The sequence below is a fragment of the Balaenoptera acutorostrata genome, chromosome X, assembly GCF_949987535.1.
Source record: "Balaenoptera acutorostrata chromosome X, mBalAcu1.1, whole genome shotgun sequence".
Classification (NCBI taxonomy): domain Eukaryota; kingdom Metazoa; phylum Chordata; class Mammalia; order Artiodactyla; family Balaenopteridae; genus Balaenoptera; species Balaenoptera acutorostrata.
In genome coordinates, this window is record NC_080085.1 from 66,379,498 (window position 1) to 66,399,683 (window position 20,186).

The 20,186-nt window shown below is 34.5% G+C and overlaps 1 protein-coding gene across 10 annotated transcripts in view; it reads right to left on the reverse strand.

Moving 5' to 3' along the window:
- Positions 1–20,186, reverse strand: part of ATRX (ATRX chromatin remodeler) — a 245,445-nt gene that overhangs the window by 84,330 nt on the left and 140,929 nt on the right. For all 10 annotated transcript variants that reach the window (XM_057537602.1, XM_057537600.1, XM_057537595.1 and 7 more), the window contains 6 exons: positions 14,178–14,315; positions 12,703–12,878; positions 11,212–11,329; positions 4,200–4,330; positions 2,193–2,281; positions 1,887–2,059 (listed from right to left, as the gene is read on the reverse strand). In XM_057537602.1, the coding sequence (XP_057393585.1) occupies positions 1,887–2,059; positions 2,193–2,281; positions 4,200–4,330; positions 11,212–11,329; positions 12,703–12,878; positions 14,178–14,315 (825 nt within the window). The remainder of the gene's footprint in view (positions 1–1,886; positions 2,060–2,192; positions 2,282–4,199; positions 4,331–11,211; positions 11,330–12,702; positions 12,879–14,177; positions 14,316–20,186) is intronic.

The window sequence follows — 20,186 nt, forward strand, 5'->3', positions numbered from 1 at the left end:
GCCTTATATAGAGTTAATATAGATCTAAAGAACAAAAATAGATTTTTATCATCTATTTGTTCTAGAAAATGTTTCTGATCAACTATACATGTAGATAGCTGCAATAAATAAAAAATACATCCATATATGAATGACTTCTATTTGACTGCACAGAGCTAAAATGAAACAAACACAATAGAGAAGTAGGCAAAGTTTGTCATTTGGAACCCACAGCCTTCCCTGTCTGCTTTTAAGTTCATAACATGTAGCAACCTACTCTCTGCTCCAGTTCTTTTCAAACTTTTTCATATTATGGCATATATGGAAAGCGACAGTACTTACAATAGCACACCAGGAAAACTGGAAGATGCTATTCATTTCTGAAGGTGTCCCAGCTGCATAAGACCCCATCTATAGTTCCAAGTGATGAACACATCAACACCTCAGCATACTTTTATGTAATCCACTTAGAGCACAGTATGAGACACACTGGTTAGTCTACTCTCTCTTTTCTCTTAACCATAAGTTATGAGAAAAATTTAACAAGAATATTTTAAGAAAATCATTCCCAGGAGCAAAAAAACTTTAAGCTATTTATTTCTAATTACGAGATGAGAGACTGAGGAGAACTTAAGTGAAAATGCAGGTCAGGAGACCAGGGGAGGAGATAACAGGAGCTTCCCACTACCTTAAATTAAACTATAACCATTCCTTTACTACTCTTAGAAAAGCATACTTTAAATCTAGTTGGAAGATGAATGCTGATAATAAACTGCCTTTATGGGGTAACAGGAGAGAAAAACAAGAAAAGAAATTTTGTAGTTTAATTTTTACTATTCCCCTGATTTCTTAGAGAAGTAAGCCAGGGTCTGTGGTTAGGCTGCCATCTGTCTATCCCAAGGAGGTACTGAAGAGAGAAATGTTTATCAAGGAATCACCAAATTTGTTCAGCTGAAGGCCTGAGACCAGCTAAGCTTGTCTGTGCACAGGATCATTCACCTAGCTGGCATCCACATCTCTCTTCTCAGATGGTCTCTACTGCTTTGCTCCATGATTCGCAAATGCTACATATTTAGAGTTATTTACACTGTTTTGTCTTTAGATATTTGATATTTCAAATATTCAGATATCTGTTCCCAGCACTGGAGTTCCTAAACACCCAGTCAGGCTGCACTAGGAGTATACAGAGCCTGAACACTAAACCTTCAAATGTAGATATGAGTAAAGATAACTTTAGCCATTGGGAAGTTCAACGGAAGACTTTCACTGAGTATACACTCATGCACAAGAGAAAGAAAGAAAGAGAAAGAGAAACAGCTGACACAAACTGTACCTGAACAGGGGAAACCTAGAGACAATAAATATAGATTATGAACAATTAAAAAGGAAAAACACTAAACCAATAAAACTAGTTTTACTGTATAAAATGAATTATAATCATAGTTTATCATCTGAAATGCTTCCACTTATTTATATAGTAGTTAAGTGAAATTACCCTGGTGGGTTTGAAATGGGCTATATCTAGGTCTGAATCCCACTTCTACCAATCATTTATAAAAATAAAGATATAACAGCATTGTGAGGCTGCTCAAGAATTAAGTTAGCTAACACATGGAGTGAAAATAATACAGAGTTTAGGCATATACATGTAAATAAATGTTAGTTTTTCTTTTTTCCCTTCCTCTTAAATACCAGAGAGAGCACAATGGCTTGCTTGTAATTCAACATTCGTCAAATATTTGTTGTTATTACTTGTATCTGATTATCCTAGATGCTTACCAATTGAGGAAAGATATTCCTTTGAGCCAACTAGTGAGGATAATTAATAACTGAAAAAAGCACTGACATCAATGACATGACATTTTCTAAATCAATGTTCCATGATAAACAACATTTATCAGACTCACTTTCTTCCAGCTTTAAAGAAACTGAGGGATTGTTTCCTGTTTCATCCACATTTCCTTCACCACCTCCTCGAGATCTTGAATTCCAGACTTTAATCACTTCAACATCATTGTCACTGCCACTTCCACTTGAGCTACTATCTTTTTTCCCCTTTTTCCCCTTTGTTTTCTTCTTTCTAAAAAAAATAATGAACAAATTCAAAGTATTAGGAAAACACAGGAAAGATACAAGTGCCAATTATTAGAGGATGATCAGCAAGTAGGGATTTTAAACATGTCAACACAGGGCACAAAAAGTATTCAATTTACTTTGTATAATCATCAGAGCTTAAACTCATGGAGGTTTCTTCAGAATCTGAAGCTATAAATTCATCCATACTGTCTTCATCAAAATATCCCTAGAGAAAAAAAAAATGAATGTTTTAAGAATTTATATCAATTTATACTGGAAATTATAATAATGTTTATTTCATTTAAGGATAAGTTTATTGTTATGAGATAAGGAAGAACTATCATAGATTAGAAAAAATAAAGGAGACATCACAGATATGAATAATAAATGAAATGTGAAATCTTGGATTGAATCATGGAAAAGAAAAAGGATGTAAGTACAAAAACTGATGAAATCCAATTAATGTCTATTGTTTAGTTAATAGTACTAACCCAATGTTAATTTCTTCATTTTGACCATTTTACTATGGTTATGCAAGATGTTAATCTATGACAAAGGAGGCAAGATATACAATGGAGAAAAGGCAGCCTCTTCAATAAGTGGTGCTGGGAAAACTGGACCGATACATGTAAAAGAATGAAATTACAACACTCTCTAACACCATACACAAAAGATAAACTCAAAATGGATTAAAGACTTAAGTGTAAGGCCAGATACTATAAAAACTCTTAGAGAAAAACATAGGCAGAACACTCTGACATAAATCGAAGCAAGATCTTCTTTGACCCACCTCCTACAGTAATGAAAATAAAAACAAAAATAAACAAATGGGATCTAATGAAACTTAAAACCTTTTGCACAGCACAGGAAACCATACACAAAACAGAAAGACAACCCACAGAATGGGAGAAAATATTTGCAAATGAAGCAACTGACAAGGGATTAATCTTCGAAATATACAAACAGCTCATGCAGCTCAATATCAAAAAAACAAACAAACCAATCAAAAAATGCACGGAAGATCTAAATAGACATTTCTCCAAAGAACACATACAGATGGCCAAAAAGCACATGAATATATGCTCAACATCACTAATTATTAGAGAAATGCAAATCAAAACTACAGTGAGGTATTGCCTCACACTAGTCAGAATGGCCATCATCAAAAAATCTACAAACAATAAAGACTGGAGAAGGTGTGGAGAAAAGGGAACCCCCTTCTACACTGTTGGTGGGAATGTAAATTGGTACAGCCACTATGGAGAACAGTATGGAGGTTCCTTAAAAAACTAAAAATAGAGCTACCATATGAGCCAGCAATCCCACTCCTGGGCATATACCCAAAGAAAACCATAATTCAAAAAGATACATGCATCCCAATGTTCACTGCAGCACTATTTACAATAGCCAGGATACTGAAGCAACCTAAACGTCCATCGACAGACAAATGGAAAAAGAAGATGTGACACATATATACAACGGAATATTACTCAGCCATAAAAAAGAATGAAACAATGCCATTTGCAGCAACATGGACGGACCTAGATTGTCATACTGAGTAAAGTAAGTTAGAGGACATATATTGCATGATATCACTTATATGTGTAATCTAAAAACAGGGTACAAATGAACTTATTTACAAAACAGAAATAGAGTTACAGATATAGAAAACAATCTTATGGTTACCAGGGGGAAGGGTGGGGAGGGACAAATTGGGACATTGGGATTAACAATACACACTACTATATATAAAATAGATAGCTAATAAGGGCCTGCTGCATAGCACAGGGAACTCTACTCAATACTCTGTAATGACCTATATGGTAAAAGAATCTAAAAAAGAGTGGATATCTGTATACGTATAACTGATTCATTTTGCTGTACACCTGAAACTAACACAACATTGTAAATCAGCTATATTTCAATAAAAATTTTTTAAAAAGATTAACATTTAACACTCCTTCTATAATCACAATGCATTCAAACATATAGTAATTAACTAAAAATAAAATAAGTTGAATTACTGTACCAAAAAGAATAAAAAATTTTGAATATACAGTACGTCTATACAGATCAACCTTTTTCCTAAAGTTATTCTGCTTCCAACAGATACCTTTTGATCAACTTTAGGTTAGTTGATTTACCTTATTTTCTTTGCTAATGTAGTCCAGCTGCAAACACCAAGGATGAGTCCAGATTCTACTTAACATCTGAAAATCTTGGAAAAGTTTTGCACCTGCCTTTCCTCTTCCACCTTCACTGCTATTACCTACACCTGATCAAAAGAAAAAAAGAGTTAATGTTAAGACATAAGGATTCTCCAATATCTCACAAGATGCTTATCCACAATATGGCGGTAAGACGTGATGAGGGAAGAAAAGACCCAAGGGATTCGTGTCTGAGCAAGCGTGAGGCAGAGCTTCAGGCAAAGGTCAGAAATCAACAAGAGACAATTCAGAGGGTTCCTATTTCTAGCAACAAAGTTGGTGGGGTCTTGTCTCATCATTGGGTGTGCTATACTTGCTAACACAGGACAAATGTGAAATCAAAACAGCACAAATTATAGTTCTCCAGTTGTCTTTCTTCATTTTCCTTTTTTAATTTTCAGGAAATTACAAAGGTAGGCCGTGCCCTAGGTCTAAAGGTCTGGCTAAGTTGATACACTACAAATGAATAGCAATAGGCATCTTTGTTTTCTTTCTTTCTCCTTTATGACCAGTTTCTTGGTTGCCTTCTCTGCTTCAGTCCTGGCCAAAGCTTAAGGTTAAAATGTCTGTCCCCCAAAAGCACTCTTCACCACCCTCTCTGACCAAGATTAATTTTTATAAGCACCTGTTATGAAAGCACACAGAGAAATTAGAAAAGGCATGAAGCTGTTAGAACTTGTCACAAAATTTAGCACAAAGGCAGCAGTGTTCAGGAAGACCGAATTTTCATATGTGTTGACAAAGAACTTCACTTGCTTGTGTTTTGGTGATGGCATCGTTTGTTAACCTCACCCATGAATTCTAGCAACTCAGACAAAATCACCAAAGGATTCCTCTGTTGTTTCCAATTGTGCCAGCTGCAGGGCTGTTGGATTTGTCTTCACGCTTTTACCTTAATGCTGAGGAGGGGTGCCTGCACGGTCCACTGATTTTCTACTGCCATCAAAAATAGGTTTTTTTGATTCCACTAAGGGAGTTGGGGCGAGAAATGCTCTGCCCTGCTGCCTTTGTTCAGCAGGTGATGGATTGACTGAGATTGCTGAATGTACTCTGTACTATGGAATAAAGTTATAGATTAAAAAAAAAAAAAAAAAAAAAAGACATAAGGATTCTCTAATTCAACCAAGGTGTTTCTAAATTAGGGCCTTAACTTTATCTGTGCCTCGGACTCCTTTGGCCATGTAGAGAATCTTATAGGCCCTCTTTCTCAGAAAATTTCAAAACATATAAAATAAATAGGATTACAAAAGAAACCCATTATACAGAAATTATCAAGATGTTTAAAAACAAACTTTTTTTTTTTTTTAAAAACAAACTTTTGATATAGAGGTATGTGTACCTTATTAATGCATTAAATAACAAACTATAGCAGTAATTTTAACAACTGCCTGAAATTCTGAAGCATTGATAAAGGTAAATTTGAGATATCGGTAATGACAATAATATATAGAAATATTTCTGATTTCTATTGGTAACAAAGTGACAATTAACACTAATACTACTTTGGTTTGTTGCCTACATTAATAATTGGAAAAATGCTGTATTTTTGATAGAGGTTAGTGAAAACATGTAATTTTTTTCTTATTCAGGTTTTTCTTATTCAGGTCCTAGATTCTAACCATAGACCCTAGATTACAAACTTCTGCTTTAGATAAAGCAACTCTCTGTATACAGTATTTTAGCAACTCTTTCCAATTATTCTTACACCAAAAAAAATTACTTCTAAAACTTATGCTTTTCATGTTGAAAAAAATAGATTTCTTTTGCCTAGAGTAATTTCAACAAAATTATATTTTTCATATGAAAATGAAGTGAAAATTAAATGAATGCACATTTCATTAATATGACAAAATCATCAAGAGGGTAAAACACAGAAAAACAAAGCTGACTTTTTTTTTTTAATAAATTTATTTTTGGCTGTATTGGGTCTCCGTTGCTGCGCACGGGCTTTCTCTAGTTGCAGCAAGCGGGGCCTACTCTTCATTGCGGTGCATGGGCTTCCACTGTGGCGGCTTCTCTTGTTGTGGAGCACGGGCTCTAGGCACACGGGCTCCAATAGCTGTGGCACGCAGGCTCAGTAGTTGTGGCTCACGAGGTCTAGAGCGCAGGCTCAGTAGTTGTGGCGCATGGGTTTAGTTGCTCCGTGGCATGCGGGACCTTCCCTGACCAGGGCTCAAACCTGTGTCCCCTGCATTGGCAGGTGGATTCTTAACCACTGCGCCACCAAGGAAGCCCAAAGCTGACTTTTTTAAAAAACAGCATTTAAGCAGTAACATTTTTCTGTCCACAGTTTTAAAAGATGTAAATTCACTGATAATTAATGTCTTGTCTCCATGAGGGACAAGAGTATATTCAGTAATGATATGAAATATGAATAAAAATGCATAAAAGTCTGGTACTGATTATTTTGCCTGATTAGAGGTATTTCCACTGTGTATGACAGAAATCATTGCTGTGAAAATGAGGCATCTAATTTCTTGATATACAACTGTTCATAGCATTCCGTTATAATTCTTTTATTTCTGTAAGGTCAGTAGTAATGCTCTTTCATTCTTGATTTTAGTTATTTGTATCTGCTCTATTTATTACTTTGTAAGTACAACTAAAAAGTTATCAATTATCTTGATTGTTTCAAAAAACCAAGTTTTGGCTTCAATAATTTTCTACTGTTTTCCTTTTCTCCTTTATATTTATTTCTGATTAGTCTTCATTATCTCCTTCCTTCTTCTTGCTTTGGGTTCAGTTTGCTCTTATTTTAGTTTCTTAAGGTAGAAAGTTAGTTATAAATTTGAGATCTTCTTCCTTAATATAGGCATTTACAGCCATAAATTTCCCTGGAAGCATTGCTTTACCTGCATCTCCTATTTTAGTATCTTATGTTTTCATTTTCATTTACCTCTAAATGTTTTCTAATTTCCTTTGTGATTTCTTTTGACTCATTAGTTACTTAAGAGCATGTTATTTATACATATTTGTGAATTTTCTCACTTTCCTTCAGTTATTGGTTTGTAATTTCATTCTAATGTGGTTAAAGAAAATATTTTGTGTGGATTTTATCCTTTTATATTAAATGAGGCTTGTGTTATGCTCTAAAATATGGTCTATCTTGGAGAATGTTCCATGTGCACTCGAGAGGAATGTGCATTCTGCTCCTATTGGACGGACTGTTCTACAGATGCCTGTTAGGCCTAGTTGATTCATAAGTGTTTTTCAAGTCTTCTATTTCCTTGCTGATCTTCTGCCTAGCTGTTCTATCCAATATTGAAAGCCTTACGAGTTTTTGAAATTAATGTGAAGAAATGAGAGATTTCAAAATAAAGTAAGCTGAACAACTACCATTTATTCTCCAAGAAAGGCTGATTAAAAAGTCAATTTTTATTTTGGTGGGTGGGAACTACTCTTGTACATACCATAAACATCTTCTATTAAAAAAAATTTCATAAGACTTTTAGGCCTAACTGGCTCGGGTAGAATGTTAAAGGGGAAAAACTGAAGTCTCCTCTACCTACAGTATTGATATGTGTTAGAGTTGATATTCTTTGTGAGGAATGGGAACCACATAAAAAGAATATGCTAATAAGTTGGCCAAATAAACATCCACAGAAAAATGTTCTCTATACAAAAGAGAATTGACAATTATTATTGAATCATTCTATCCTAAAAATAAAATGTTTTGACGCCAAATGGCTTTATTTGGAAATACAAGCACAAAAAAGGGCAAGTAAATACATAATGACAAGTGAGTCTTCCTTTCACTTGAACACTTAAGACACTGAGGTATGCCTGTATCTTGTTCTGGTTTTGATTTACATTTCCCTGACGGCCAATCATACTGAGCATCAGTTAGAGCAGTGATACTCAAGCAGAGGGTACATCAAAATCACCTAAAGGGCTTATAAAAATGCAGCTGCCTGAGCCCTACTCCAGAACCACTGAATCAACCTCTAATGTGTGGCACTTAGACCCATTCATTTTTAGAGACAAAAGGATATTACTGTTCTATATTTTTTAAGAGTACAGTTCAGTGGCATTAAGTATAACTGAAATGTTGTGCAACCATCAGCACTCTCCATTTCTAAGACTTTTTTCCATCACCCTAAACAGAAACTCTGTACCCATTAAATGAATCTGACTATTCCAGGCACCTCTAAGTGTAATCACACAGGATTTGTCCTTTTGTGTCTGGCTTATTTCATTTAACATGATGTCTTCAGGATCCGTTCATGTCAGGATTTCTTTCTAAGACTGTAATATTCCATTGTTTGCATATATCATATTTTGTTCTTCTATTCATTACTTGATGAAGACTTGGATTGCTTCCATCTTTTTGGCTATTATGAATAATGCTATGTAAACATGAATGGGTAAGTATCTATTAGAGTTCTTGCTTTCAATTATTTTGAAAGTGGAATTCTACCTAGAAGTGGAATTGCTGGATCATATGGTAACTCTCTGTTTAACTCTTTGAGGAACTGCCACACTACTTTCTCCACAGGAGCTGTATCATTTTATATTCCTAGCAGCAATGCACCAGGGTTCTAATTTTTCCGTATCATTGCCAACACTTATTATCTTTCTTTATGTGATAGTCATCCTATTGGGTGTGAAGTGGTATCTCTTGGTTTCAATTTACATTTCCTGAATAACTAATGATGATGTAGAGCATCTTTTAATGTGCTTATCAGTCATTTGTATATCTTTTTTGGAGAAATGTCTATTGAAAACTTTGCCCATTTTTGAATCGGCTTGTTTGGTTTTTCATTGCTGTTGTTGTTAGGTTGTAAGAGTTCTTTATATATTCTGGATATTATCCCCGTTTTAGGAAAGTGACTTACAAATATTTTCTTCCAATTTGTGGACTGTCTTTTTATGTGCTCCATCTTTGCATTCCTTAAGACAGTGTATGGATTTTAATACTGATTTCAGCTTAAAATCAGGCTGTCTGAAAACTAAGTATTCACACTTGTAAAACCTAAAGTTGTTTACTGAAGGCAGAGGCTTACATGTAAATATAAACTTCTGATACTTGATGGTAAAAGGAAGACTGCAGGATTATACTTTTTAGAGAACAAAGGAAAATTAAGAGGATGTTAATTTTCTTGAAATTCATTAATTTAGCCTCTCATGACTTTAATTCTGTAAATATTAAATATATTATAAATTATCACTACTAAAATTAACATCAAATTGTTGTTAGTATCAAAAGCAAAATTTATGTGAACTTTTAAAAGCCAAGTCAAATATAAAAAGAGTCAAATATAGAAACAAAAGAATTTCTGGAATATGTAACAGAAAAAATACCAAACATTTTAAATACAAGTGAGATAGGTGAATGACATTTTGGGAGAAACACTTTGATGGTTTGTAGTGAGAATCAAGATAAAGTAACCTTTAATATAATCCATTTAGCCTTTTATGGAAGTTTTTTCAAGGGGGCTATTAACTCAGGTTATTCTACTTTAAGGAAAATAAAACATCACATTTAGTAGGGGGAAAACCCAAGACATTCTCATGACTGAAAGATTCATGGCACCAGATAATAATTTAGCAATTATACCTTTCTGAGTTTAGAAGCTTTGGCAATTAGTACTTTAGATATTTACTCCTATCAACTGAAGTCACAAAGAATGAGGCCTCTTTAATTCTTAAATACTGCATTGCTCTCAAAAAGAGTACATTTTAATATCTATACAAGAGCTATTAACATTTTGCTGTTGGTTATTAAAGACAACTGATTCTTTAATATTTGAAAACATCTAGTACATTCCTCACAATAAAACAAAATTTCAAATGCAGAAAATATTAAATGACCAAATTTAGTACCCTTTATTACTCAGAGATTAATGAAAGATAGGTCTGATAATCCCTCTCTTTCTCTCTCTCATTGGAATTTCTATATTTGGTTACTTATGTCTGCAATTTTTGTCACTCAAAACAGAATGGTACTGATACAATAAATCTAATAGCTTATGATTACTATACAAATGAAACTGTGTGCCTTGCTGGAAATGATCTCCTTCCAAAAGTCAGTCAGAAAATTCTGTTTTTATAATACAGCAAAACAACATTTCTATAAAATACAAACATTCAAATCCTCTTTTCCCCAAAGCAGAACAACTGTTGAGGACTATCATCATTATTCTACTTTCTAAAATGCACTGCTGTCACAGAGTATTACTTTAACTATTGATAGGATATGAAGTATCATTCTAGTATGTGTGTATACACCTCCACCCTCCATTATTTTTTGATCAACTATTGTATCCACAATGGCTGAAGGGTGCCTTCTAACCTGTAGCTCCTAAATAAATCTGGCACATCACTTGGGGAAAGGTACCAGAATAAAGTGACTAACAAGCAAAAAAATTCACTCCAGACCAAACAGAAACTAAAGTTTTGCTCTGCGAACAGTGACAACCTTGGGCACACAGACACACACAAACACACGAGTTTACTGATGATGAAACAATATCTATTCATTGTATTTTTAAAAAGCACATAGAAAATAGTACAAAATAAAGTTCCGCATAATGTCATCACCCAGAAAATAACCTGTTATTAACATGTTTGTGTATTTTAGGCATTTGTGCATATTTTTATTGTAACATTGGGACATAATATGTGCCCTGCTTTGTATTTTGCCTTTTTTTCCCTTCAAACTTTGTCAATTTGATACCTAAGAAATGATTTCATAAATTTGATTTACAGTTTTTTTATTATTAACGTGGTTGGATATTTTTTAATAATACACTGGAATTTTATTTATCTTGAATATTAGTTTTTTTAATTAGAAATATTTTGTGCTTTTACAATATAAACATACCCATTTTATGCAAATGCAAAATTGCAAAAGAACAACTGACATGGTGAAATTATCAAGACAGCATTCTTCAGAAAAAGAATGCTTTAAGAGAGAAAACAAAAACAATAAACTAAGTGTATTTGTTACCTGTCAAGTGATCTAAGTAGTACTGATAGAGTTTGCACTGAATAGGAGTCATTCTCACAGCTAACACGTATTCATGTTTTGGAGGCAAGAACTTTGTTAATGCTGTATAATCTTTCCTCTGCAATTAATAGAAAGAGAATGAAAATTAGTTAAATATATGACAGGAACTAACTGTTCTAAGAATTATCATTGCTTGCAACTAAAAAAATGTACATAAATAAATAGGTACCAGACATATAAGAAAACATTTACTTAAACATATTTACCCTCTTTAATCACACAATGATCCCATATAATTGTAGTTAATGTATTTCATGTGACTATACAATATGATGCACTGGTAAAAAGATACTGCAACACACCAGGCAGGTTTTAAATTGAAGTGGCCATATTACCAAGTGAGCAATTTAGGTTTTCAAATGGTCTGCTCTATATAGAAAAAAAGAAAAGAAAAAAAGGTGGGGAGGGGATATAGTAGGTAGTGCTAGCAAAAAGACTTGCTTTAATCATACAGTAAAACCGTTGAATCAAAGTTCGATGCAGTCTGGGTTATCCTTTGGGTAAGATGTGCCAACATGCCAGAGGATAACACATAATGTCAGGGGGAATGTTTGCCCAACTGAGAAAACAAGCCAAGTATAGGCACTCTTGAAACCATTTAATATAGAAACAGGAAAGAAAGAACACTAATGTGCTAGATACAAATGACTACCTAAACCAGAAAAACACTGCCTAAGTAGCAGCAGTAATACAGAAATACAGTACTTGCTAGTACCTCTGGCTAACCTGAACAAACAGGATGACTTCACCTTATGTAATGGTAGTATATTCAGTCAAAAGGATAGCCTGTCTCATCTGTTACATCTTTTTTGCTACCATTAATATCTAGTGTCTTAAGAAAAATACAGAACTAAGAAAAAATGCAGACTGACCAACTGCTTGGTCAGTCTCTACATACTTATCTACTCATTTTAACAAAGGTTTACTGAAGATCCGTGTGTAAACAACACTATTAGCCCATTAAGGTTACTGTACGTACTTGGAATTAATAAAACTGTTTCTTCAGGATTACATTAATATGGCTTCACTCATAATTCATAATTGCCTTTCCTAAAACCATTTCAAACAAATGAGGTTTGGAATACTATACTATAGAATTAGGTGAGCACAGAAATTTCTTAATCATAATAGCTGTGTTTCTTTTACATACTCCCTATCTTAAGGATGAGAAAATCTGAATATGAACATATTAACATATGAAGTTATACACCCAGCAAACGAATTAATCAATTATGTTCTAAACCTCTCAATGCAATTTTTTTAAGTTCAATGCTGCATAAACTTTGGAAGAGACTGCAAAGAGATTTAACTATAAAACTATTGATACATGCTGAAAGGAGAAAGAAAATACAAAGTTTGAATTCAGAAAACATTTTGAGATTGCAATATATCAAAGTAACAATATTTTATTACTGTGGAATGGACTTGTACCTGAACACATCCAGCTAACATTTCATAGAGAATGTGAGCACGTTTTTTCATTACTCTGACATCTACCATGGTAGAATCTGCACACTGACCATTTTGGATTGGATTTATAAATCGATTCCTGAACTCCTTAATGGATCCAAGCAAATTTTCTTTGATAAAGTTAACCATGCAATGATCTAAGAAAGAAGATATTAGTTCATTAACAACAGTAACGGCTAAAAGAACTGAGAACAATTCTCTGATAAAATGCTCGTGTCAAAAAGGCATGCCATGGAAGCATTACAATTAAGCTACAAAGAAAGAACACCAAACTGAGTGTAGACTAATACTGGTTATCAGTATGATCTAGAACTGGATTACCTAAATCAGATGAGAAACTCAAATAAAACCCATCCCCAAATTCTAGACACGAATGTTTAAGAAAACACCAAAGAACATTTTATTTGAACTCACTAGTCTTTTTAATAGATACTGAGTATAAAACAACTGCTCTATAATTCTAACCATGATTTTATGGTCAGCAAGGGGATCTTGTGAAAAAAACATAGATACTGAAACAAAATAATAAAATCAGGTAATAAACTACTATATCAAATTTTGTATTAACTGATTTAGTTCCAGAAGTCCTTAACAGAGTAATCAGTTGCCCTATACTATATGGGACCACAATGTGAAACAGGGCAACAGTCTATAAATGGGGCAACAGAAAAGGGGGAAACTGGAACAGACAAAAATAAAGATAAAATATAGATACATATTATAGATAAATATAAACAAGGACAAAGTGAGACAATAACCAGTATTACAAATAATAAAATAAAAAACAGTAACTATAAATACACCAAAAGAATGGAAATAACATAAAAATAACAAAAAGCTATCAGAACAGATTACAATGGGAAATTTCAATTTGTTATTTTCTGAGTAACTCATGTTCCCTCTTTAGTGTCACCACACACATATGAAAATGAGGGAAATTCACAAGTCACTTCCCTGGGTTCATATCATCTATCCTCAGCCTCAGCAAACTGTATCCTGACATCAATTCAACACAGCTCTCCTCCAATCTCCACCTTCCTAAAACTTTCATGCTTAGCATTTCTTTTCAATTTCCTATCAGTACCTCCTCCAAAACTGGATATATTTTGTTACAATATCTCCTGAATAGTCACAAATGCATTTGTATTTTTAAGCAATCATTAAGACTTCTGATACCTTGCATATACTTTAAATTCTATATTTGTATTTGAACACTCATAATGGCACACCTCTTGACTGTGGTTTACCATTTATATTCATAAAACATTCCACTTGAAATGAATGGTATACTTTTACAGTAGACTAAGAATGGACCTATGTAGTTCATGGTCAGAGACTATACTAGAATAAACTAAAGATAGGCAGATGGTGACGTGGCAAAAATATATCTGAGGCAATGCCAATACTCTATAGCATAACTACAGATATTGACTCACACTCAATTAGGTTATTTTGAAGTGGGGTTCCTGTTAAAATAATCCTCCTCCTTGATCGTATAGAATTCATAGCTTTTGAAACAGCAGATGCTTCATTTTTTAGAATATGGCCTTCATCACAAACAACAAAGTCAGGGCCTAGAAAAACAACATTTAATTAACATATAATAAAACTAAAAATATAATCCATTTAAGTAAAGTTAATCGTTTTACAGTGCTGCTCTTGTGGAAAGATAAAACAACATCCGGATAAGAAGTTATATTTTATCTGTATATGGTTAATGTGGCTCTCACTAGTATTAATTTTATTAAAGTAGAGTATTAAAGTACTACTATGGATGGTACTTAAGGTTCTCTGAGAGTACAAAAATAGGCAAGAATAGAAATAATCACACAGATGAAAAGATCCCAAGAGATCTGGGGTATCTGAAAAAAAAAAGTATCTTTTATAAATGAAAAACAGTATCTAAAGATACATTTCAGCACTAATGCATCAAGTTAAAACTATCAACTGAGACTAAGAGCAATTTATATATACATGAAACAACAAATTTCAAAAGTTACATTTTAAGAAATAATATATAAATCACAATAGGCCAAGTAGTATTTCCCATTTGACTTATTCCTAATAACTAATACCCATTGCTGGGGAAAAATTTAACTGATAAAGGACCGCTAAACTGATTGTTACATGGGTATGGGGGTTGGGGGGAAAACACTTTCCAAGCTATAAAAGATCTCATAGCTGAGAGTGACTCTTTCAAAAGAAATACATATGATTATTTTATGAAAATAACCATATGTATCTTTGCTAAAGTATCCTATAAACACAATTTGCTTGCTGCTTAACGTACACACAAATTACTTAAATATTGATTTAAACAATATCAGTTGTCAAATTATCCCCTGTATGTTAGGCATTATAGAAAATGCATCTTCTACATGATTTCAAAAGTAACTGCTTCAGGGCTTCCCTGGTGGCGCAGTGGTTTGGAATCCGCCTGCCAATGCAGGGGACACGGGTTCGTGCCCCAGTCTGGGAAGATCCCACATGCCGCGGAGAGGCTAGGCCTGTGAGCCACAACTACTGAGCCTGCGCACCTGGAGCCTGTGCTCCGCAACGGGAGAGGCCGCGACAGTGAGAGGCCCGCGCACCGCGATGAAGAGTGGCCCCCGCTCTCCGCAACTGGAGAAAGCCCTTGCACAGAAACGAAGACCCAACACAGCCAAAAATAAATAAATAAATAAATAAATTTTTAAAAAAGTAACTCCTTCAGTATGCCTGATCAAACAACACAATTGTTATTCAGTATTTAGATGGGGCTACATGAATAGTAAGACATTTTTAAATTGCTAATCAACTTTCTAAAAACTAAAATATGTATCTTGCTTTGTAAATTACCTTTTACACAAGTGATTTAAATGATTTCTACCACCTAATATTCAGTGTTCATGAGGGTGTGGTGAAGCAAGTACTCTCATATACTCTTTGTGGAAGTCTAAATTAGTAGCAAACATTTTGGAAGACAATTTTACAGTACCTCTTAAAATGTAAAATATGTGCACCCTTGACCCAAATTTCAATTTCTGGGAATTTATCCTTAAGGTATACTTCCACGAGTACCCCAAGATACATAAAATATTCTCTGAACTATTGTTTATTTAGGGTGCAAAATTGGAAACAACTTGGAAGCTTGGCAAAGGGGGTTAATAAAACTATGCTATAATGGAATGTCACAGAACTAAAATTAATGATGTAGATTTCTATGTAATAACCTTGAAAGATATGCCAAATATGTTATTTATATTATTAAACAAAAAGAAGAGTTTCAATATCTATATTATGATCCCATTTGTATTTAAACAACCACCTCAAACAGGGTGGTTTTTATCTATATATACATATATGTAGTAAAGGATTAATCTGGCCCAAAGAAAAGTTTAGCCTTTGCCTCCACCTCTAGGGAGGTAATCTCTAAACTCCTGTCTGACCTGATAAAAATATCTCTGCTCACCTGGATGGCTTGGGACACATCAGACAGTCTATGCTAACATGATGCGGGGTGAAGGGAGAGCAGCTTTGGTCATGTGGCATCTTCTCAACTTCTGGAGGGGCTAGAGACTAAGATCACCCACATGGGTGGTCAACCACGTCTATGTGACCAAGCCCAAACTCTAGACACCAAGGCTCGGATGAGTGTGTCTGGTTGGCAAAACTCCATGTGTATTGTCACACATCATTTCTGGGAGAAGTAAGTGCTGTCTGCACGATTCCACTAACAAACTGGGTGTGGAACTCTCCTGGGCCCTGTCCTACGTGCCTTTTCCTGTTGCTGATTCTAATCTGTATCCTTTCACTGTAATAAACCATAACCATGAGTATAAAGGCTTCTCTGAGTTCTGTGAGTCCTAGTGAATTACTGAACCTGAGAGTGGCCTTGGGAACATCCATATATTGCAACATAAAATACATGCTTGCAAAAAAAACAACAATATAATTTAAAAATGGGCAGAGGGGGCTTCCCTGGTGGCGCAGTGGTTGAGAATCTGCCTGCCAATGCAGGGGACACGGGTTCGAGCCCTGATCTGGGAAGATCCTACATGCTGCGGAGCAACTGGGCCCGTGAGCCACAACTACTGAGCCTGCGCGTCTGGAGCCTGTGCTCCGCAACAAGAGAGGCCATGACAGTGAAAGGCCCGCGCACCACGATGAAGAGTGGCCCCCACTCGCCGCAACTAAAGAAAGCCCTCGCACAGAAACGAAGACCCAACACAGCCAAAAATAAAAATAAATTAAAAAAAGAAAGAAAACAAAAAATAAGAAAGTAGAGTTAATATATAAAAAACAAACAAACAAACAAATATGAATGACAGTGCACTTACGGTGTCCTCAGTGATGTTACCACGTTACTGTTGGGGAGAAAATATTAAAAAAAAAAATGGGCAGAGGATCTGAAGAGACATTTTTCCAAAGAAGACATACAAATGGGCAACAGGTACATAAAAAGCTCCTCAACATCACTAATCATCAGGAAAATGCAAATTAAAACCACAATGAGATATCACCTCACACCTATTAGAATGGCTATGATTAAAAAAAAACCAAACAAACAAACAAAAAAAAACAAGAAATAACAAGTGTTGGTGAGGATGTGGAGAGAAGGGAACCCTTGTGCACTGTTGGTGAGAATATAAATTGTTACAGCCACTATGGAAAACAGTAAGGAGGTTCCTCAAAAAACTAAAACTAGAACTACCATATGATCCAGCAACTCCACTCCTGGGGATACAACTGGAAAAACTGAAAACAATAATTTGAAAAGATACACACACACCAATGTTCAGAGCGCCACTAATTACAAGAGAGAAGATATGGAAGCAAACCAACTGTCGACAGATGAAAGGATAAAGAAGATGTCTCTCTCTCTCTCTCTCTCTCTCACACACACACACACAGAGGAATGTTACTCAGCTATAAAAAAGAATGTAATTCTGCCATTTGCAGCAATATGAATGGATCTAGAGAATACTATGCTTAGTGAAATAAGTCAAACAGAGAAAGACAAATACTGTATGATAACACTTACATGTGGAATCTAAAAAACAAAACAAACAAATGTGTATAGCAAAACAGAAAATGACTCACAGATATGGAAAACAAACTAGTGGTTACCAGTGGGGAGAGAGAAGGGGGAGGGGGCAAGATTGGGATATGAGACTGAAAGATACAAATCACTATGTATAAAACACATAAGCAACAAGGATATATCATATAGCACAGGGAATTATAGCCATTATCTTGTAATAATTTTTAATAGAGTATGATCTGTAAAAATACTGAATCACTATGCTGAACACCTGAAACTAACATAATGTTGTAAATGAAGTATACCTCAATTTTTTAAAAAAACATTAAACTCTACATTACAAAGAATAAACTTTAATGTATGCAAATAAAATGAAGGAACTGACCTATGTAACTTTAGAAAATGATGTTTGGAAATTATAAAGCTACAGACAAAAACAATCATACACAAGCACTGTACTCTAGTTGGTAAATTTGTTTCTCACAAGGGTATAGGTTAATAATTCTAAAACTACTTTACATATATGATGAGGCTGAATAAATAAGTAAATGGATGGTGGATGGTTGAAGCCAAGATTCTCACTGTTGAAAAAGACAAGTAACAGAATAACAAAAAAAGACTAAAATGAACCCTATGATACTGAATTAGAGTCAAATATATCATTATGACATCAAGTTTATGTTTATAAACACACACACACACACACACACACACACAGATAGATTTGTGTATATACCTGGATTCATAGACCTATCACCTAGTTCTGTCTGCTGAGTGAACCTAGAAGCAGTGACACTGCAGTAGCAACAAACACACCCAGTGCCCAGATCTTGGTTCGTAAACACCATTTTTCAGTGAAAGGAACCACGCATGGTTCCTTGTTGAAATGATGGACTCCGGGGCAAGGACAAATTAACATGATCCTAGAGCATACTACCAGAAAGTAATGAAGTGCTCAAAAAAATCAAAAGAATGAAACATCAAAGGGATACAGCAACCAATCTGAAAGAGCTCCCAGTGGACAAACTGGAACAATCTGAGCAACAAAATAAATAATACAGTGCTAGTTCTAACACATAAACTAATAATAGATGATTAATCTATCCTGATATAAATCAATGACTGATTAAATAAATGTGTAAGAAGGGACAAATCTTTCTTAAAGAAAAATTCCAAATTTAAGTGTAGATACTGCCCACTACAAGAGATGGAGCTTAATTTTTGCCCTCCCCCCACTTGGATGGGCTAGACTTAGTGACCGGCAAAGAACAGACACAGGTGAAACCAGTAACTCTACAGCAGAGAAACCTGGCAAACACTACCTTAACCAAGTGATGAAAATTAACATCACTAGTGATGTCATGTGGATCTAATTTACCCTTGATCTAATGTGAGGAGAAGGATACTACACCTCTAGTACATTATTTCAAAAACCTATAAGCCCAGTCTAATCACAAGAAAAACAACAGATACTAGTGAACATCCTACAGGATACTTTAACAGCACTCCACAAGACTGACAAGATAACAGAAAATAAAAGAAAGAGTAAGAAACTGTCACAGACCAGAGGAGACTGTGGAGACATGACAGTTAAATGCAATGTGGTACCCTGGATGAGATCCTGGAACAGAAAGTGAACAGTAATATTAAACTGGTAGAATTCAAATACAGTTTGGAGTTTAGTTAATAATATACCAATTTCTTAGTTTTGACAAATCTGCCATGGCAATGTAAGATGAACAGTGGGGGATTTGAGTGCAAGGTAAATGGGAGCGTTCTTTACTATCATTTCAACTTTTCTGTAAATAAAAAAATCACAAAACATTCCAAAATAAATTTTTTTAAATGTCACTAAATGACTTACATGGAAATAACAAACATTACTCTTCATGTTATGAGCTTTAATTTCTTTTTAATGCATTTCCTCATGATCACCATATTAAGCATGTGAAACTTGTTTAAACTGTTCCAAGGAAACCTTCTGAAAAACATGCTATTCACTAGCTTATAGCTCTCTGACAACAAAACAACCACAGGACTTCTAGACGACTATTTTAATCATGAGAAAATGATAAGCTTATTATTAGGCCTTAACACTTACAATGGCAATTAGTTTGGCACATGCTAATTACATCATTATCTAAAAAAAGAGGCAAAAGGGTACGAACTTTCAGTGATAAGATGAATAAGGTCTGAGGACCTAATGTATAAATAACATCGTAATAACATGGCGACTGATAACAATGTATTGTATAACTGAAATCTGCTAAATGAGTAGAGCATAAATGTTCTGACCAAAAAAGAAAAAGAAAACTAAGTGAGGTAATCATGTGTAACTCAAAGGGGGTTATCCTTTCACAGTGTATACATATATCAAATCATCACATTGTACACTTTAATTATGTTACAATTTTACTTCTCA